Source organism: Cryptomeria japonica, chromosome 11 (assembly GCF_030272615.1).
Source record: "Cryptomeria japonica chromosome 11, Sugi_1.0, whole genome shotgun sequence".
Lineage (NCBI taxonomy): Eukaryota > Viridiplantae > Streptophyta > Pinopsida > Cupressales > Cupressaceae > Cryptomeria > Cryptomeria japonica.
Window position 1 is genome coordinate 199,173,479 of NC_081415.1, and position 22,895 is coordinate 199,196,373.

The window sequence follows — 22,895 nt, forward strand, 5'->3', positions numbered from 1 at the left end:
CACTGTTCATTATTTGCAGCTTCACGCCAACTGTTTGATTAAATTACAGTCAGCTGTAAAAGAGTGATTTTGTTTCCAAATTGGTGTAATAACTTTGAGAACTAGTTGCACATTCATCCTAGGGGATTATGCTATCGTTGAATAGTTGTTTGTAAGTCATACTTCGAAGTAAACTTGTGATTGCCATCTCCAAAACAAGTCTGAAAACTCTGAGACAGTCATACAGCACAGCACGTAGTTTGACAGCCAACTGTTTGTAAATATTCCTTGCATATTCAGTCTATCCACTGCAGGGGATATTTCACACTCACACTCTTATTCTCATTCAATCATGATCCTACATTGAAACCTAGCATTATCAGTAACTTGGCTCATGAGAGATGGGTTCTTGTGAACCACTACTCATGAAACATGGGTCAATGAGTTTGACTCGAATAGTACACAGTTGAATCCTAATAGCAAAATCATAACCTGATTTTTTCTTTTTCTTTTTCTTTTGACTATTTCCCAAGTAATTGAACTACATATATACTTTTCGTTTTTTGAGTCAATCCCTGTCTACAGTAATGCTCCTATGGCTATAGCAGCATTTACATTCTTGTTTGAGATAAAAGGTCATGACTTCAGATAGAGCTAGCAATGCTTAGCTAAGCACTACAAGCTCTTCTTTACCATACTTTATGACTCTATATTGTGATTTTCTTTTGTACACCTAAAACACTTTATCAATATTTATATATTTAAAAATGTTGTTTCCTTCAGCTAAAATTCACTTTTATAGTCATGTAATTAGTATATGCTTGTGATGTGATGAAAGTAACTTCTATTTGATTATTTTATTGTGTCTTTAAAATTCTTATATTGAAAGGTGAATGAGAAAAGCTTTAATTTTTAAAATGTCTGCACTTCATGGTTTTTCAATATCTCAAGTCTTGGCCAAGTCTAATTCCAGGTCAAACCTCAACTTGCTAAGTCTAGGTTTGACAAGGGATGAACCACCTCTATGTTTTTTGAACCCTAGTCGAACCTAGTTCGAACTGGACCCGAACTAGGAACCCATTCGAACCAGGACTGGTTCCAGGGGGGTCCAAGGGCGAACCCGATAACTTAGAGTTATTGAGATTAGAAAACATCTAATTCCTCATAAAACAATTAATACTAATTATTTTCAGGGTTTGCCCTTGATTCTTCCCTAACCCTAACGGAGGATGATGGAATTATTGTACTAGGGTGCTTGGAAACAATCTACAAGTAGGCTCCCTCAAGGTTTCATGAATAGGTACCTATTCATGCCCATCTCGGGACTCTCCCTCAAGGCTTCAAAAATATATGTCCTTACCCCATCTTGGGACTTACCCATCTTGTGACACAATTACTCCGCCTCTCCCTACACAAACCCCCTATCCCTACGTAGGCATTAGCAGAAGACTAAGGACTAGAGCATTAATATATTAATTTATTTATGTATGATAGATGTTAATGCATACAATTGAAATTAAGTAAAAAGATCTGAATATGCAAATGGTTGACAAGAATCCTAATATGTGTTATAAATATAATTATAATATTATAACTAATTATTTCATATCATTGATATTTCAAAACATATATTTGTAGTTATTACCTTAATGCATATTTGAGATACATAATACCGATATATTAATTTGCTACCATTGGATTATAATGCCCGATCCTCTTCTTTCAGTTTTATTCCTTGATCCCATCCAATGCTTATCCCATCGTGGCTTTCCTCATGTTATAGGTGAATGTCTTCAAGGAGGGAGGCGACCTTTGGAAAGTAGTTGTCCTTCTAGAAAGAATCATACCACTTCAAACTTGAATGGTGGCCCTTCATCATTAAGCGCTTAACATAGGTTACTCCTTAATCGTGCCTCTTAATGATATTGGATGTATAATGGAACAAGAGTACTGGCCGCTGCCCCCACGTGATTTCTCTTGTTCATTGTCGATCTTACTATCTGATTGTCCATGCTTTGAACAGAAAATCATAGAATTAAGATGGTTTTCTATGGTCTGTTGTCTTCTGTTTGTGGTGGAATCGTGACAGTTCTCCCTCAGTCATTTTCAGATAATTACAACTTATGAAATTGTGAAGTCTTGCTTTGTAAGACAATTTTGTTGTCGGGAATAATCATTATGTCATTATGTTATGTTGTTATGTTATGTTTATGTTGTCGTCGGTAATAATGAATTACGGCGGTCAGTTAGTTAGCCGACGGGTAGGTAGTTGGAGTCGCGACGGTTGTGTCGCACCCCTTCGGTAGTCATATATTGTATCACCTCCGGGTGTTAGAGGACATGTAATGTTGGCGACAGATATAATATGAACATCCTTTGACATTAATGGAAGGCTTATTCTGGTACTTCTTTTATATTTGCATTGTACATTGCTGTTCGATTTCTGTATTCTTCCTGTTTACCCAGTGAGGTAAACATTTGGTGCCGTTGCCTAGACGAACTCAGGAATGGAAGACACGGATGGCGCACAGACACAATGGGCCTACCCGTTGGTGAAGTAAACCCGGAGAACCGACGACAGCAAATTTTATGAGAATTTCATGAGCGCCAGGATGACGGACGTAGGGAAGACCGACAAAGGACAAATAATCCTTAAATTGTGAAAGGAGAGAAATAAAGAACACTGTTAGAAGCAGAAGAATTATGTTGATTGTATACAAAAGAATGAATTAATAAAGACGTGTTGTGTTTTGATTTATGTGTTGAGAAACATGAAATTGTACCACAATTAATGCCCAATTTACTGAATAAAGACAGAAATAAGAAATTAGAAACCGACGAGTGGGAGGCTGCGCAGAAGGCTTTGATTCTGGAACAACGTGTAGAACGTAGACGGAGGCTGAGGCAACTTGCCGAAGGACGACCTGCCGAAGGGTTGCCCGAAGGGAACCAAGGAGGTGTCACGGAAGGTGCAGAAGCCGAGGGGAATTTCTACGCGTCGCCAGACTACGGTAGAGCGAGAAGCCTTGAAGAGTTTCTGGAGGAAACTAGGTTACGGAGAGAACTAGTTGAAGAGACTCGAGATCGGTTCAAAAACTTATCTCTCACGCCACAAAGGGAGGATCACCGAAGGGAGCCGGGCACGGGTGACGACGAAGTGCCACAAAGGGAGGATCACTGAAGGGAGCCTGGCACGGGTGATGACGAAGGGGAAGTTAACCGCACGGTAGGTATAAGGCAGAACACTGTACCTTCGGTCACCACCACAGGAGACATCAGCGGCATCGGAGGAAGTAACCGCACGGTAGGTACAAGGCAGAACACCGTACCTTTGGTCACCACCACAGGAGGCATCAGCGGCATCGGAGGGAGCAGCACCGGAGGGCAGACATAGCCACAACCACCTCCAAGTAGACGATTTCCATCAATGGCGACCAAACAGAAGTTACCCAAATTCAACGGGGATAGCAAAGATGATCCCGCACGGCATTGCCGTACATGCGAAACCATCTGGACAGCCAACGGGGTGACTGACCAGGATGAATGGATGAAGCAGTTCCCCGCCACACTGAGAGGAGTGGCTATTGACTGGTACGCAGACTTGGATAAAACCAGTGTAACTATGTGGGATGAATTGAAGAAGGCATTCGAGAAGGAATTCTGGCTTCTCCGGGATGATAACGAGATAGTTTCCGAAATCTACGGAACAAAGCAAGGAAAGAAGGAGACTGTAAGGGCGTACGGGCGCCGACTAAAAGAGTTAGTCGGGAAAATGGAAAGCCAACCGGCCGATGGCTTGAAGAAGAGGTGGTTTGTCGAGGGTTTGAACCCTAAGCTACGACGGAAGATGAAAATTGTGCCTCCAACATCCTACGACGACGCATACAACCGGGCCATGGACCTGGAAAGTGAAAATAAGACGGCCAAAAAGAAGAAGAATAGACCTCATCATCATCTGAAGATGATGACACATCGGAAGAAGAGAGTAGTAGTGACGAGAAGCCGAGGAAGAAAGTCACAGCCCTTCAAAAAGATATGGAAAGGATGTTAAAAGAATTTAAGACAATGAAGGGGACTACAAGTAAGGACGATGAACTATGGTGCACGGAGTGTAAGGAGAGCGGCCACACGAAAGGTGCCTGTCCCAAGAAGGCATTCTGGGACATCTGCCAGATTATGGGGCATTCTACGAAGGAATGTCCATACAATCTGAAGGCACGTAACCAGCAAGTGCTCTTTGCGCAGGAGCAGCCATCCACATCGGAGGCAAACAATAATGCATCATCTGGAGGATACCGGGACAACAGATGCGGCGGTGGAAGGAATAGCAACAATACCAATAACGGAAGCCGTCTCCAGTATGACGCCAAGGGCCGGCCAATTATCCAATGTAGGGCCTGTAATCAGTGGGGGCACTTCGCCCGTGATTGCACGAAGGAAGCCACCCCTCAGCACCTCTGCCGTTGGTGTGGGCCAGGCGACCATGAGGACGCAAATTGCCCGCAGGCAGGGGTTAATCTCCTCAACATTGAGAAGGCTGAGAAGACTGGTGAGAAAGAAGTATTGGCGATCACCCGCGCCCAAATGAAAAAAGCCACTTATCCCGACCCCCGTACGGAGAAGGAGAGATTACGGGAGGCAAAGGCCAATATTGAACGTGAGATGATGACCGAACGACGGGACAACGAGGTGGCGAGTACATCATTCCGTACGGAAGCGGAAAATAACATCATTGAGCAAATCTTGCAGATAGAGGTGTCGATAAAGGTAAAAGACCTTCTAGACTCTATGCCACAATTGAGGACTGCCATCCTCACCAATGTGCAAAGCACCGCATCGTCGAGTGCACCACAGGTAGGGGTTCCCGCCACCGCTACGAAGAGTACACCACAGGTGGAGGTTTCCGTCAGCCCTTCGACTAACCCGATGTTACTAGCCGTGAGTAGTGGTAGACACCCAGCTGTGGTAGAAATGGGTATCCGTGGGACCATTCTGAAGGACACCATTGTGGACGGTGGATCTGGGGTGAATGTACTATCAGAAGAAACATGGAAGCGGCTGGGGAAGCCCACCCTATGGCCACCCACATTCAACCTGGTGGGAGCGGATCAACACGACATTAAGCCACTCGGCCTGTTGATGGCCCAGCAAGTGACAATTGGTATGCAACCATTCTTGTTAGATTTCGTGGTCATTCCCTCGAAGAAGAAAGGCTATGATGCCATCCTGGGGAGAGTGTGGTTGATCAACGCAAGGGTAAACCACAACTGGAAGAAAAATACACTTTCCATGGAGAAGGGAGGGCGAAAATATACCATTGACCTACACACCCAAAATGTCGGCGAAGAGCTCGCCTCTTCCGACTCGGAGGACTCTAATAAAGGGGAAGGGGGTCCCGATGAAAGTAAGGGCAAGAACGCGATGGAGCCAAACAGTGAAGGGGTGCTAGAATTGGAGGGATGTTCTGAAGATGAGGTATGCTCAACTAACGGGCTCTTCCACTGGCAGATGGAAGATTACGAAATGTTCCAAAGCTACAGGCTCGAAGTAGAGGAACCAGAGCAACCAACAGAGGTGTACCTGCCGGAATACAAAGAATATTGGAAGGGAGACACCCCAAACCCTGGCGACGTAAATAATCCGAAGAGTGTCGGCACCGATTGGAACCCTGTGTGGAAGGCCGCAGCCTTCAAAATCTTTATTATCCTTCTTCTTCTTATGTATGGGAAGGAGGTCGTGGTCCCTGTAGAATTTGTGGTTCCAGGTCTTTCAATGACCAGTGAAAATAGATTGGCCACCAACGGGTACAAATTGAAACCTTACCACGCGAAGTGCGCAAGGGACCCGAGAGGCCAGACAGACACTCGAGAGTCCGGAGGGGGACCCGAGAGGATGGAAGGAGACTCGAGAGGTCGGCGACTCGCCAGGTATAGGACCAAAACAGGAGACTGTCGAGCGAGGAAAACCGAGAAGGATGAAGGGCAATCCCAGAGACACGGGACCCGAACAGACGACTTTCTAAGACATCTAAATTAGGAGAGGAGGGAAAAAAAAAAAAAAAAAACCGTACGGTCGTATGACAGGCGACCGTACGGTCAAAAATAATAATAATAAAAAAAAAAAAAAGAAAGAAAGAAAAACGAAGGAAAAGAGACCACCGTACGGTGGCACCACCAACGGTGGACACCACCGAAGGTGGACACCACCGTGCGGTGGAAGCCACCGATGGTGGAACCCACCGTGCGGTGGACACCACCGAAGGTGGAACCCACCGTGCGGGCACCACCGAAGGTGGAGCCCATCGTGCGGTGGAAGCCGCGAAGGGCCGCGTGGGCATAAAGCCGCCTACCGAAGGGAAAACCGCCGAAGGAGATAAAAAGCTACCGAAGGGAAAGCCGCACATGCCGAAGGAAGAAAAGCAGCCGAAGGGAAGACAATCACCGCACAAATGCAGAAAGAACCAATTACACCGCACGAAGTAGGGAAGTCACCGCACGATTGGAGGTGGTATGGCGGGACATTACAGTGCCTAAAAAAAAAAAAAAAAACGACGACGGATTGAAAAATGATTCGACACTGAAAATATTGGAGTGTAGAAGAAGGGTTTTTGACATCATAAAATATCACAGAAATGCAGTGCGCCATGGACTTTCATGGGGTTCTGAAGGTTGTAAATTGGTGTTGGCGGCGGGGGTGCTACCCCTCGACCCCGCTGGGGCGCTGCCCCAGACCCCGCGGGGGCGCTGCCCCTCGACCCCGCTGGGGGCGTTGCCCCCAGACCCCCAGTTTATTTTGGAGCTACAGAATACCACAGGAAGTGTTGTGCTTGTCCGTACTGTGAGAAGGAAGCCTGCAGCTAAGCATTGGCGGGAATGCCATAAGCCGTAGAGGGAGACGGATTTGGAGGTTGGGAACAAACAGAGTTTGAGGGAAGGCATTGCAGGTCCGCACAGTTGTATGACACCAGGGAGTTATTCAGTTCAGTTTTTAGCCTTTGGGGAGTGTGATGGAGGATTTGAGGTGTCTCCTAGCATTTGTGCCAGCGGATTGTGGCCACCTCCAGGCATGACTGGTACGCTTTGAGGAACTCGGAGGATGTCTCGGCGGGACGTGAGGTTGCCGTGGTGGATGCACAGAGGGCTCGGGAGGAGCTGACCACCAAGTTGGAGGCAATAGTCGCGTGAGACTTAGTTCAGCGTACCCAGGAGAGCAGCATGGGTGGCTATCAAGGACAAATTGGCTAGGGAGACAGTATCATTTGAGTAGCAGTTGGTGGAAGCTGAGACTGAAAAACGTGTTTTGCAAACAAGTTTGGGTTAGGCACAGGAGGACTGTGATGGCTAAGGAAGCCATATTGGTGAAATCCGCACTTGAGCATCGGATGGTAGAAAGGGGTTTTCAGGCGAGGACACAACAAGTGTATAAGATCTAGGCCCGACTAGCGTCAATAGTTCCTGCCGTTCCTCTCTAATTTGTATTAAGTCGTCAGAGTCGACTTCTTTTCTTGGGGGGGATGATGTTGTCGGGAATAATCATTATGTCATTATGTTATGTTGTTATGTTATGTTTATGTTGTCGTCGGTAATAATGAATTACGGCGGTCAGTTAGTTAGCCGACGGGTAGGTAGTTGGAGTCGCGACGGTTGTGTCGCACCCCTTCGGTAGTCATATATTGTATCACCTCCGGGTGTTAGAGGACATGTAATGTTGGCGACAGATATAATATGAACATCCTTTGACATTAATGGAAGGCTTATTCTGGTACTTCTTTTATATTTGCATTGTACATTGCTGTTCGATTTCTGTATTCTTCCTGTTTACCCAGTGAGGTAAACAAATTTCACATGCAGATTTGTTGGGAAGTCTAATCGACATGCTAACTAATTGTACAAGGTTTATCTAGAGTAAGGTTTTTTGTAAGTTACATCAAGATTTGAAGATATATATTTTGCCCAAATTTTGGGGTCAAAAATTATATCAATCTATGCTGAGAGTGAGGAGACAAAAATGGATGTCAAGTAAAACTAACATATATAGCACTTGAATGAAATCCATCCCCAACAATAAAATCATAAAACCTTGGGATATATCAAAGATAAAGCCCAATACAGGAAAACATCACAAAAACTACCACAATTGGATCCTAGTGAATTGAAGCCGGTCCAAGGCATTTCAAGGCCACCTAGTTCGATGGGAACTTCAGAACTTAAATTGAAAATCAATCATTATAATTTGTTTAAAGTCCAAAATCTCGGAATAAATGTACTAACATGAGAATAACTATTGAGGTCATGAAATACATGTCTAAAGATAGGTTCATATCCTTTCTAATCCATGTAGGTTTCTTATTCTCAATGAAATCATTGATGGATGTTTTCCATAATTTTTTAATGTGGAGTGCATGTATGGGAAATGAACTTCAAAAGTTCAATTTTATGCAACACATTGTTTTTAAACATTTCTTGACAATTGAGCGTTACATCCATTATTTTTAGAAATTAAGTGCTCAGTTTATGTATACCAAAAATTTCTTTTCAATGCATTACTTTGATGCCAAGAAAGCTTGAGGGAAAAAGAAATGCCTTTGACAAAAAATATCTATCCCACAATGATTTAAAAATTCAATTGAATAGACATTAAAACATGATAAACATTTGACAAAACCTTTACACCATTTTAGAGAGTAAACACCCAAAATACTCTCACAGAAAACCTAATGCAAAAGAATAGATTAGGAAAAGAAAGTGATTTGCATGCTTCCTAGACAATTGTAGCTACAAATAAGAATAATCAAATGCAGTCAAGATTACATAAAAAAATTTACAGGAGAGTTGAAAATTTATTAATATGCAATTATGGCTAATGAAATTTTCAATTGGGATAAAACAACTATATTTGGCTGTTCTGTAACTTCTGTTAGATGTGACAGACCTAGCAGTTTCTTCTCCATTCCTACTGTATGCAGATAATATAATGACCGGTATTTGTTCCTCAAATGCATCATCCATAAACCTGCAAAAATTTTATAAGCACATCACATAGCTATTGATTAGCTAACCTTGGCAACTATTTGTTCCTATATTAAACTAAAACCTGAAATTATGCAACTAACTACATATTCAAGTACAAAAAGCATGGACAAGAAGACTCATCAAAGAATTATAAGAAATCAAATAATTTTAAGAATGTATTTAGTGGCATTTTCTTTCCTTTCTTAAACTGAACCTATCAATCACTGTGTTGGTAGAATAGTTATCAGACTCTAACTTGGCAGACTTGATGAGCTGATTTTGGAATCAAACTCAAGCTTCACACAACAACTCGGCCAAGACTTACTTGGTGTCTAAAATGGGTCTCCAGGCCTTATTCAGGATTGAAATTTACAAATGTCCGTTATTTCAGGACACTCTGGTGGACTGGATGTGGAAGTTACTTTACAAGCACACCAACAAACTAATTGCCCTTCAAATATAGGCCATAATGGCATTATTCTTGCTATGAGAATGCAATGTAAATCAAGGTTACTCAGCAAGTTCTGTAAATCAGAGTCCAAGCAAGCGCAAATCTTCCAAGTTTGTGCAGAAATTGCTAAATTTGCAAGAATGTACAGGTGTATGAGGACTCATGAATTCAGAAATCGGGACTTGCGATTATAAAGTGGATGAAAAATACTTCAAAATGAAAAAGGCATAAAAAACCTCAGTCACTAAAAAGCTAAAATACCCACTAAAACTCACTCTAAAGTCTAAACATGCTCTGTATTTCATGTCCAGACTTTGGAGCTCAAACAGCAGCAGCAGCAAGTTTTGGTCTTTGGATTTACAGCATCCGCATTCAAATTTTCAAAAAGTTATGTTACTATTTATTTTCTTTTTATATCTCTCTTGCTCTATTCTAATTTGATCTCCCTCCATCATTTCATATTTTATTCTCTTTATTTTGCTCAGTCTCTTATTAAATATAGAGACAAGATTAAAAAAAAGATAAAAATAAAAACGAAAACAACAGATATTATTTGACTATTTATTTATCTCTTTTTATTCTTCCTTTTATCTCTCTTTTTTTAATATACAAATGTTAAAATTCCAATTTTTGCCTCTCTTGTTACAGTTTCCTTTCTTAGATTCTCTTAAGAAACTTTAGCATTTCCCCTGTAATTATAGCACATTTGCAATTTGTTATAATGTCGGTGCAATGAAGAGAGGACCTTAATGGAAAAAATGGCACTTCAGGTGCTAGGAAAGTGAAGGTGGCAATCCTTGCAAAGCCAAACTTATTGGAGGAGGCATTAATTGACTGAAATTCTACCTTGGTTTTATACCTGACCAAAACATTTTATTGTGTACGCAAGGCTCACAAGCCCCGCATAAAGTTGTGAAAGAGGTGCAAGCTCAATCAAATTGCTTTAAGCAAAAGAAGGCTAGAAAGAGGTAAAATGAAGAGATGGGGATCATAGGGCAACCAAGCACTTTAATCTTCCTTCGTTCCTTTTAAGTTTGCATAGATGTTGGATCTAGAATTCATGAATCAGTATTGAATTCATAATACATGTATTGCCCCATGCATGTCTCTAGGTTCCTAGCCAATAATTGAGATGGCTGATTGGAATATAGGCAAACACAAGTGGCGAGGAGTGCAGTTAGAAACTCCTAGTTTCATTGTACAGTTCCATTCCATGTGACCAGGTAATCCTTCATATTTTTAATTATCTTTAAAGTTTTTTAGTTTGTTCCAATCTTTAATTTATTTTTCTTTCTCTTTTTATTGTTTGTTTTGTTTTAGATCTCTTTATTGGAAAAAGTAAGTGAATGTCATTGACATTGCTGAGTCTGGTCTCCAAACCCCTTATGATGAAGAGATGGAAAACCAGATTGAATAAGAAAATGACATATGTGGTGTACCTAATTGACAAGAAATTTAAGATATGGAGGTAGAATTGTTGAACCGCCACATCTAATGGTTGGCAGTGTTCTCACTTCTAATTTTCAACTCCTCACATTGAAATTTGGTGGAAAGACATTATCAATATTTTTTAACACCCTTAAACTAATTGTATTTTGCATATTTCTATGCACATTTCACAGCAGGTAGTATTATTAAAAATATTCTGGCCACTTTACCAATTTTTCTCTCTTTCAAAAAGTAAAATCATTATTCCCATCTATCCACAGCCTTAAGGTCACAGCTATCACTATTTTCAAGTATTCACAGTCCTAATATCACACCTATCAAGGTATGCAAGAAACTTGGCTGCTCTCTTTGAAGATCTCTTGATTTTGCAAATAACAATAGTGCACAGAATAAGATTGTGTCTTACACATGATGACCCTTTTCTCCCTTGACTGAATGACCATCATGTGTCTCACTCATGAAAACCATTTTTTCCCCCTTTTTTTTCTCTCACTACTGCTGTTGCGACATGGGGATGAACAACTTTAAACCAGATGAGTGTTTTTCTAATATGATTGACACCAACCAACTGCACAAAAGAAATGAGGATGTTTAGAGCAAACTTTTATTGGCTTTTGCCTCCAAATAAGGTTCCAAAATGGCTATGTATTGGCAATCCATATTTAGTGCCTTTCTTAGAGTTCCATTGTCCACTTCCATTATGGAAAGAGAATTGTGTATTTGTAAATAGGGAAGTTGTCAAGTTGGATTCATGAGTTCCTCTCCCTAAAAGCATGCCATCGTACTGTTCCTAGATGCAGATATACACAGGCTAACTTAAACAGTGATTTGAATGCCAACACTAGCTATGATTCAGCCTAAACATATATTTTAGATGGAAGTATGTGGGCATTCTTCTGCCTAAGACCAAGAGGACAGATGAGTCTACAAAAGATCAACAAGTAAGCACCAAGAAGAGGAAGCAAGTCATTATTTAGGAAGCAACTTCTAATGATGCAGACATTGTCAGTAAAAATGACAAAAAAGAGTGTAATAATACTGACAAAGGCCAGGGTGAGTTTGAGGGGACCGGAGTACTATTCCTTTCAAGAATTTTTTTTACCTTGTACCATCTTTGAAACAGTCCAGCACACCTGCTCTTGTTCCATCTGTTGTTCCATGTACTATGGTAATGGCATCACCCCTTGATCCCTGGTAATGATGCATGCTACATTGAGGATTGGCTGGATCAGGTGTGCACACCAGTCAACACTGGACGGACATGGAAATTTCTCCCATTAACTCTCTTCATTCATTCACTGCCATTTTCACAATAGAATGCGAGAGTATCTCTTTTTAGATGCAACATTGGTATGAACAAACATAGGAGCCAACACAAGAACACAACACTCAGGTCAATGTAGCATCTAACTCTTGTATAATATCTTCACAAGCAGGACTTAGTGACTATTTATCTCCTACTCGAGAGTCTATTTCCACTCATTTTCTTCACTTGGATAAAGCTAATCCATATTGTGTATTGACCAATTCCTGTAGAGTTTGAAAACCATGACTCGGGTCATGATGGACATTGACAAAATTGTAAAGGATGTAGAGTTGGTTGTCTGCACATTCATGCTCATTTGATTTGAAATGAAGCAGACTGGATCCATAAGTTTGTGAAGGAAGCATGCCACTTACAATTTAGTCGTGCATTTTTGAACCATGGCCAATCCAAGCATGAGACCAGTGAGATGTCTCAACAGTGGTTACCAACCAAGTCTCATCCTCCTATTACTCCTTCTATCTCACGTATATCGAGGCTTGCTTGATAAGTTGAAGAAGCAACAAACTCACTTCCAAGAGCATGTTTCTTGGCAAAATAAGCTCACACAGATCCAAGTCAATAAGTCTGCTAAGTACAAGCAGGGATTGAAAGATCAAGATGATTGAGCTAAAAGAATAGAAGTAGAACAAGGCCACTATACGAAAAAGCTATAGGAGGTTGTGTATATGAAAAAAGTTATTGAAAAAAATGTTATAATAATTGAGAGTTCGATATTTACAAAGGAGACGAAAGACTCCTTAAACAGATAATACAAGATCTTTCCATAACGGAAACAATCGATAATAGAAACACGAAAGACATAAACAAAAGTTTATAAATATAAACTAAACGACTAAGACGACCATTACAGAAACATTACAATATTATTTGAATACCCTCCCTTAATTTTCATTGTTCTAACTACCCGATAGAAGACATGACAAAATCTGTAGGTCTTTTGCATAGAAGGCCACCCCCTTCTCTTCAAAACACTCTGCGACATGAATCTACTGCTGAGATCGTCCCTGGTTCTATAGAACTTCTGGAGATGACTAAGTTAACCACAATCCTTCCAACCTATGTTGGATAACAAAGTTGTCTCTCCCTTTATCCAAATACACAAATATCAGGTTCTCAAAAAGCATCATTTTTTGTTGAAAAAAAATTGGCAAAAAACTAAAACCACGATTTTGTGGAAAAATCACCAAACCCTCCATTGCGTCTGAAAAACAACAATAGCCACGACTTTGTAAAAAAACTGTCAAAAATTGTTGCAGATGAGCACTATGACCCAAAATAGACTACAAGAAACCACGATTTTTAAGAGAAAATCGTGCAAAACCACCATACTTCGCATGACACAAAAACAGAGACATCACACAACAATAGGAACACAAGACATCTGCCACACCAAAATCTGCCTAAAAAACCCTAGTCTGTGAGGCAACATGCGAGGCAGTTTGGCTTCAAAGGATGCTATCTGACATGAAAATGTTTCCAGCAAGGCCTTCACCCTTGTATAGTGACAATCATGGGGTGATGAAACTTGCCAAGAATCCAGTCTTCCACAAGCGAACCAAACATGTTAAGCTTCATTGTCACTTCATGCGCCAACTTGTTGAAGATGGAACTATGGTCTTGCAATATGTTCCAACTGTGGACCAGACTGCAGACATTCTCACCAAGTCTCTGAGCCTGAAAAAGTATGTAAAAGTTAGGGGGCAACTTGGTGTAGTTCATAGGATGACCATTAAGGGAGGGTATTGTTGTGCGTATAGCACACACGCCCCGTCATTGACAGGGACCCCCCGTGTTGTGTTTGTCTGCTCGATAGGAGAGAAGAAGGCCTGTGGTGATGAAAAGTTCGACTGGTTATTCAAAATCGCCCTCACAAGCCGAAATGAAGAAACTCGCACAAGTTCGCTGAATCCCCAATCTGCCCGAAACTCACAAAATATCCTTTAAGGCCGAAAAAGGAGGCCAAGTGTAAATCGCGTCAAAGTTTGCACAAGGGACCTCTAGCCCGAAAATGGCATAACTTGCGAATAGGCCATTCAAACCGAAAACCATTTTAATCTTGCAAAATCTTCAAAGGAGACGAAAAATGGAGTCAAAAATGAAAATCATGCAAACTACCTCATCGACCCGAAAATGAAAGGCAAGCTTAAGTATCGCATTGTAAGCCGAAAATGTTTTAAGTCAAAATTCTCGCATTTCCTTCAGTATGCCCGAAGTTCGCTTGCAGAAAGGACAAGTAAAATCGCTTATACCCGAACTTGCAGAGGGTTTTTATAGCCCGAAAAATTGACAAGCTGAAATATCATTTTTAGGTCGAAGAGGAGAAAAGAAAATCGCGAAATAACAACAGCTCTCAAAACGGCTCATTTGGCCGAAAAACACAAAGGCCCCCGAACTTTAACGAAAATCATTAAAATCGTGAAAGTCTCCTTTTTGGCATTATTCTAAATTTGCAAAACGGCCTTTTAGGCCGAAAATCTTTAAAATCATGAAAAGTAGACTCTTGAACCGAAAATGTCATAAATCGTGAAAATATGATTTTGGGCCGAAAATGGCCTTCTAACTCGAAAACGCAAAAATGAGAAGTAAAGGCGTTTTAACTTTAATTTGCAAAAGAGCCTTTTAGGCCTAAATCGAGTGAAAGTTTTAAAATGAAAGTTCACATTTTATGCTTTAAGACCAAAAACACCAAAAGCAAATAAACATCACGAGGAAGTTAGCAAATTCGGACAGTAAACCGAAAAACTTTGGAGAATAGCAAATCGCGTCAAACAAGTTCCAAAGCCAAAAATGACTAAGCTTCCAAATAGCGCATTTTTACTAAGCATGTTGAATTTCCAATTTATAATGGGCGCAATGAAGACAACTCGGCGATTTTGTGGAGTTTGCGGGATTTAAAAAGAAAGTTGCAGAATAATCAATTTGGCTGAAAATCTAATAAGTCGAAATTCTCATAGGCCGAAGGTCAAAAATGCTTAGAGGTTTCCAATTGCCTAATATGCGCGAAATTCCAAAGAAAGAAGCAAATGAGCATTTAAAATAAAATCTCACATTTCACCTCTATCAAGCGAAAACATTTAAAGATTCATCTCACAAAAAGCTTCTTGAGCCAAACGTTAAAATTTAATGTTTGTTAAATTAATTTAATTAATTTTTCAAATTGATTTATTAAAGTGAGATTGATTGTTCGCAGGTTGAAGGCATCATCCCGAAGAACCAGGAGAAGGTCTGAAACGTCAAGGAGCTAGGCGTTGAAAGCTAAAGAAGAAGATGCAGGAGCGCGAGATCTAAACCGAGCATTGGGAAGCGTGTCGTTGTGCCACCAGACCACAAAGATGAAGCCCACCACCGAGACCAAAGACCGAAGAACACTCTAAATGCTACAAGTCTATGCATTCTCGAGAAATACACAGCTGGATTTAATTCCAGAAGTTCAGTTTCTGGAAACTGAAACTGTTTTATTGTAAAACTGCCTGTCGGCCCCACTGAAGATATTTTGAAATAGAGGGGAAACAGGTCAGTTGTGGACAGTTATGTTCAACTACCAAATAGACCTAAATTAAAGCCAAATAGTGGTAGGCAGTTGAGATAGTGGTTGGGTGGATGACTGAGAATTTAATGGGCATGGGTTAAAGCTGCCAACTTCTCGAATGCAGACCAGGGCCCTTGGATGCAGTCGATCCTGGCCTTTAATTCAGAATTGCAAAATCTATAAAAGGCAGAGACATTTCTTTTGTAAAGGGTGAGAATTTTGGAGATAGTTAGAATTTGTAGTTAGATTTTAGAAGTTAGAATAGGTTAGATTTTAGCAGTAGCACAGAGATGTTGCAGAAATTGTTGTAATGGTAGCTGAAGCAAATATATGAACATTGAAATATGGTGTTTGTTGTCTTTGAATTTAGTCTGTTTGCATGTTTTCTTTCAACTGGTTAATTTTAGAGTGCAAGGATTTTAATGGTGAAGTGTAGAGGGGTATTTGATGCATTTCTGGTTCATACCATTGGGGGTCTGCTGATTGTAGGTCACCGTGCATGGTTAGTCTGAACCCAAACTGTGTTTAGTTCAACTGCAGGTGTTCGTCTTAGGCTGCACCAGAATTGGGTGCCTAAAATGAGTGTCTTCGATCTGAAAATCCTTCATCCCTTGGAGCTTGCACCGTTCTTGTCTAGTTGTGAGGGTGTCTTTGGCAAAACAAGAACTGGTTTATCAAAATATGTCTACCCATTGCATCAACTGTTATCTTCCTTGTCCTTAGGCTTCCTGAACCCTTCCCTTTTGATTTTATTTCGCAGTCCGAAAATCGCAGCAGACTAGCTTGTTGCAAAACATAAGTCCCCTTGTGCTCCCAGCAAATCACATCGAACACTGAGTAATCCTACAGTCAAGACCTAACAACCGAAACCTTGAGGTCATCCCCCATTGATCAATTTAAAACAGCATTAGGGATTTCCTTATCTCAAGAGAGGATAGGATACTCAGCGAGTACATTCTATTATGCGTTGGCCAAATGGAGTCATAGCAATGCGATTTTAGCCACGTCAACAAGTATTTGAGTAATTAATTAATTATTTAATGGTCATTTAGTCTATTTAGTCATCTTTAGTTTTCTTAGATAGTTTCTAAGTTAGATCTCAGTTGACGATTGTTTCATTTAGAAACATCATAATGTAAATGCCTATATGTAATTCATTTCTTTCATTAATAGATCACACATTTACCATTTCAAAAAATTCTCACTAACACTAAGCAGTATATCTATTTCTATCCAATATTAAGGCCAACTAATACTCCTTTCCGAAATTCCAGCCATAGAGATTGTTGCAAATCTCCACCTTTAGAGGCTTACAAACCTCATTAGTTAGGAGAGGTTCTAAAAGGACACTGCTCCCTCTAGTACTGCCCAACCTTACCCCCTTTGCTATATTCCCCCACAAAACATTATTATAACTAGTTTTGACTCCACTCATCTGGCCACAGGAGGATGAGGGCCTACAATGGATAGGGCATCCTCCCTTTTTGTAGCCATAGTCATGCTTAAGTCATTGTTCCCATTTACTCACTATCACTCACACATCAATCAATCAACTACCTATATTATTGTTCACACCTCAATTTATCAATCAAATCCCTCCTCCTCCTTTATCCATAAAACAAGAGAGCCTAAAGGCATTCTCCCTTGTTCATAATGAAAAGTACTCTCTTGTTAGGTTTGGTGATCATACATGCACTCAACCAACTTCAACTTCAAGCCTTCGCGACTAAAGGTCAAAACCATGATGTACTCAATTGTCTAGGTCATTTCATTTGCATGCTCATCCAACTTCTATGAGCTACCAACTTGAGGTCCTTTACTAGACCAATCCCCAATCATTTATCAGTTATTTTTTTCTTGAATCCCTGTTCTACATGGATATAGCAACCAGATTCCCCAATCTTAGATGCAACTAGCTAAATTTATACTAGATAGACGTATGTCTATCTTGTATGCTCCAACCTTTGATTCAAATGAGTCGTTCCTAATTTTCAGCATTAATTTTATTTTTCATAGACTCTATTTCCTTCATATCCTCATGTAGCTATACTATTTTCACTTCTATCATATGACTAGGGTTTCCATGTTTTGAGTTCACCTTCTCTTATTGGTGTTTACATTGTGTGCAATAGTTACTTTTTAATTCTTAGGACTCTTCTTTATCCTAGTATTTTACTTTTGTAACTTCCAACACCTGTTGACCTAAAATGCAATTTTTTTCTTTCACATAGGCGCCCTAAATAAAGACCCACCCCAAACCCTCTTACACAACAACGAGCACACTTAACAACTTTCAAAATAACTCAAAAACATGATACATTTTTTTTATTTTTTAGTGACCTCATCAAGAAATTTACAAGAAGTCCTAGGCATTCATCTTTAAAAATTGAAGCATTGCACCCAGCAAATAGGAAAAGGACAAAAGAAAAAGATGGCTATAGTTAAGTGAACAAAGCCCAATCAAATGAAAAATTCAGATTTCATATTCAGACTAAATAAATAGAAGTTCATTCAAACTTACTTCTCAATTCCTGGCCGCAACGATAAGCTGCTGGATCTAACATAATCTTCCAAAGCACAACGCTTCCATTCATCAAGATTCCATTAGTTTACCATTAATAATATAGTTTGTTTGTGGATATAGAGAGAATAAAATGGAAGAAAAGCATCTTGCAAGAGGATAAGTACGCTTGCTCAAAATCCCCATCAATTTCCAACCTTCAGATGTTACAACAGATGCACAATCAAGTTTAAAATGACTTCCATTCATTTCCATGAGAAGGTAGATTAATTCTGACAGCAGCATTTAAAATATATTCTTCAGCAATTATGCCCAAGAGTTGTTTCAATAAAATAACAATGACAACCACCAAGACCAAAATCTAACACCAAAAAAAGCAGTAATCTACAGAATAGTAGAAGATGTATACATTATTTTCTTGCAAATTTTAAGAAATTTTCACCTGTTCAGTGAAGATGTCAATCTTATTAATGCCTGACAGTTGTTTCATAAAATAACAACTAAAACCACCAGACCAAAATCTAACAGTAAAAAAGCAGTAATCTACAGAATAGTAGAAAATGCAGTCCATTATTATCTTGCAAATTTTAAGGAAGTTATACCAGTTCAGTGAAGATGTCAACCTGAACTCAAGCTACAGGATAAATATAAATCTCCCTCTAAACACAACTACAACATATTAATATAATTTTTCAATCAACATGCTCTCTTCCATGCTAGGTATGAAATGAAAAGCTATTATGTCTCATTTTTAATGTTTGCTAAAAGTATGTCAGTGGATGCACTTCATTAGGCACAATGGAATCAATATTTGGTTTTAAAAAAACACCAAAATACGACAAAAGAAAAATGAATGCATGGATATCAAGCATATAGAGCTTGGATTTTCGAGTATATAGAGAAAATACTTTAAAAAATACTGCATAAAGTTGAAAAATCTGGTGCTCAATTGTAGTGTAAATGAAAGGGTTTGCACTATAGTAATACCTTTTCCCGCAAAAGGTTTTTTAGAAATGATTCTTTCTCATTTGTTGGATATGATGTCGGCCATCCAATCTGGATCAAGACAAAAGATATAACTCCAGTAAGAAATGATTTCTAAGAAGTTGATATTCAAAGAAATGAAAACACAGATCAATCATGAGACACAAAAAGAAAGGTATTATATTTACGTTTTTTGATAACAACTATTTATTATAAGTATTTTGATATAACAAGAAAACAAATGAAAATATAGATCAATATCAATGCTCCCTCTTTCAGACCCTGCCTCAATGCTCATCCTTTACTTGCTCACTTTCCCTCTCTCCACATAACAATCAAATTTGTTTCTGATGAATGATGGATCCCACTATGAGAAAGCAATTGACAACAATTTACCCATCTTGGCATCTAACACATATAATAGGTCAGCCTTTGTGTCCCATTTTTCCCACTTGGATCCTCTCTTGTCTACCTTTGTAGTGCAACATAATAAAATCTACTTATCATGGTGAACCTTTTGCCAGTTCCAAACTTGGCCCAAAAGCATATCATTTGAAAGAAGTCACTCTTTCTGGAACAAGTGACCTACGAAGCTTCAACATAATGTACTACCACTTATTTTAAAAGAAAAAAAAAACATCATGGTAATTTTAATTTTGTTCTAATGAGCATAGACTCAGGAAATCAACTAAAATGTTGTTACGAGAACACTTAAGCATACATGTTGGTCAACTATCCTTACATCTTAAACAGCTAAGGATAATAAGAAAAGGTTATACTAAAATAATTGGGTATCCAAATATGGAAATTTAATTGTAAAGACAATTCATAAAATATAAAACCAAAGCAAAAAAATTCAATTGGATCCCAGCAAGTCATGCCTCAAGGAACTAGTGAGGGAAATTATCTCAGCAATTGTACTTTATGAGCCAATCCACTTTCAACCTAATATCATAATGATGAGAGATTTTCAAAATACAATATGCTTCTAAAACTTATATTGTATAAAACTCGTTCATGGGGTTCCTTGAGTTCAAACAATCCACAATTTCAAAGTGGGCACTTGATGGGTACCACCTGATCTTGATTGTACCAATGTCAATTTTGAGGAGGCCAAGCAAGTCTAGAGCAAAGTGTGCAGTTGGAGATCATAAAGGCAACATTTTGGCACTGGCAGCAAAGAAAATAGTGGATGGAACCAATAATGAAGCCAAACTTCAAGCCGTAAGTTGGGCCTCCAAACATGCAAAATGATAAATAAAGACTACATACATATTGACTCCAAAATAACCATGAATGCTATTTCAAGCATGTTGGTCTTCCAATTGGAAATTAAAAAAGCTTGTCCCAGAAGCATGTGATACTATACCAATTTAAAATTATAAAATATCACACATATACAGGAAGGCCAACAATGTGGCTGATTACATGGCCAATTGGACCATAAACTTAAATTGTCAAGAGATGATTATGGATCAGTCAGTCATTAAGGACAATGATCTAATGTAACATCCCCATTTTTACACCATACTAATCCATGAGCGTTGGCTAGTTTTCGGGGTTTTCCATAAGTTTCCGGATAAGCTATGGCCTATGAGAGCTCCAATGTTCTTCAAGAGCTCAATTTCAAATTTTCTTGGCACTCGGTGATGGTTTAGAGTTCGGTTGGCATTCAAGATTGCAGTGATGCTCTTTGTAGCATTTTTGGCGATTTGGGTTGTGTTGATGTGTTTTTTTATGATACCTTGAACACAGAATAAAATACTAAGTATTCTATCCTCTTTTGAACAAGGAAACATCAAATGCTAAACAATGTGATCAAATAAGGCAACCCCAAGGTTCCTTTAGTCAAGTCTTGACATGCAAATTGGATAGACTCAGTGAAATTATGTGATATGTTGGTATGACAAAGGGACTTACGCTTCAACAAAGCAGCTGGAACTTGGAAACTAACTTTACTTCTACCAAACAAAGATCAAAGGGAAAGGGACAGAGAATCTTATCTAATTTAGACCTATGAACAATGATGATAATGAATGATGCTTAGATAAACAAACTCCTTAAGTCAAGCTTTGCTTCGCCATGATAACAACAACCACACAAAACTGATGCGATCTCCAAAGGTAGTAAATGATTTTCATATTGCAAACATCCATTCAAATACCCAATGCTAGCCCAATCCAAATGAATATCCACAATAGAACTATTGCAACAATGAGGTTCAAACTAACCATGCACTAAGACTCACAATCAACATATTACAAATGGTATGAACACCAAGGAATTCATCACATATCATCACATTTCTCCATCAAAATCAATGAGCTTTAACTAAATTTGAAGAAGTAGAAACCATGCAACATGTAGAAACAACACATAAAGATCCACCACATCTTCAATGAAGTCATATGTTTATTCCAACATAGCCTTGGAAAGAATCTGTCTCCTCCTCCTATTACTATTCTAACTCCTACTACTCTATTATTCTCTTTTATTAACCTTTACAAATAAGAAGAGAAAGCCTTTTATAGACTTCGAATTACAATTCAAGGGTCAAGATTGATTTGAAATCAACAGCCAAGATTTGAACAATAAAAGACTAATGTGGGGTAATTACAACTAACACCTCATTGACCAATGAGAAAATTACATTGCTTTGAATGCACGTCCTTTTAGGTGAAGGACCAATAAGGAACAAGGTTAGGTATATTCAATAATATGTGATGTAGTGACAAATGTCACTTGCTTCTTCCTTGAATAAAATAGGTTCATATTCCCAAATTGCATCATCTTGATCAAGTTTCCAACTTTGACTAACTCTTCTGAAACTATATTTCCTCCTTGATCACTTTTCACTTTTCCATCTTCACAATTTGGGAATTTTCCTTCTTGTGATGCAATTTCACTTTCAATTTTGAAAGCTTTCACCTTGAATGTTCTTGAACTTGATTCTTTGATGTAGAACTTCCTGTGTTGCAATTATTCTTTTCATATTGCAATGACTTTCTTCCTTCATGTTGATCAAGTAATATTCTTCTTGTTTTGCCTTGGAATGAACCCTTGATACCAAAGATGTAAATATCTTAATCGGCAATAAATCTTTTGGCCGAAAATGTTTTTAAAAATGGGAATATGGCAAAAAATCGGCAAAATTATCGAACATTTGAAAATATATAATTTCTTAAAATATTCTAAAAAATATCAATATATTATATAAGACATGCAAATAAATATCAATATCAATATATTATAACTTTATATAAGACCTTTATATAAACTTATAATATCAATATCAATACATTATAAATTTATTATCAATAACTTGCATCAATATCTTAGTTCTAACTTCTAACACAACTCCTAGCAGACACTTGAACAAGAAACATCAATATATTTGGATCCCGTCACTCGTGGAACCCGTCGGCCGTCGCGACTCCCTCTCGCGTGCTAAACAAACCAGACTTCGGCCGTCGCGACTCCCTCTCGCGCACTAAACAAACCAGACTTTGCCCTCCATAAAAATTATAAAGGCTCTTTATAATTTCCGCACCCGCGATTTTTACTGTATTTTGCACGATTTTTTTTGCGATTTTAACCCAAAAAAATCGTGCCCAATTTAAATGGAGATTAAATCAGCTAGGGTT

At 39.1% G+C, this 22,895-nt stretch overlaps 1 protein-coding gene across 8 annotated transcripts in view; it reads right to left on the reverse strand.

Moving 5' to 3' along the window:
- LOC131041176 (CBBY-like protein) overlaps positions 1-22,895 on the reverse strand; it is a 172,234-nt gene that overhangs the window by 102,764 nt on the left and 46,575 nt on the right. For 7 of the 8 annotated variants that reach the window (XR_009104983.2, XM_057974188.2, XM_057974173.2 and 4 more), the window contains exons 5-7: positions 19,255-19,323; positions 18,268-18,329; positions 8,911-8,991 (exon numbers count right to left, since the gene is read on the reverse strand). Coding sequence is in view for 7 of the 8 variants with exons in the window: in XM_057974188.2 (XP_057830171.2) it covers positions 8,911-8,991; positions 18,268-18,329; positions 19,255-19,323 (212 nt within the window). In the remaining variant the exon portion in view is untranslated. The remainder of the gene's footprint in view (positions 1-8,910; positions 8,992-18,267; positions 18,330-19,254; positions 19,324-22,895) is intronic. The other variant, XM_059213904.1, reaches the window with a different exon arrangement.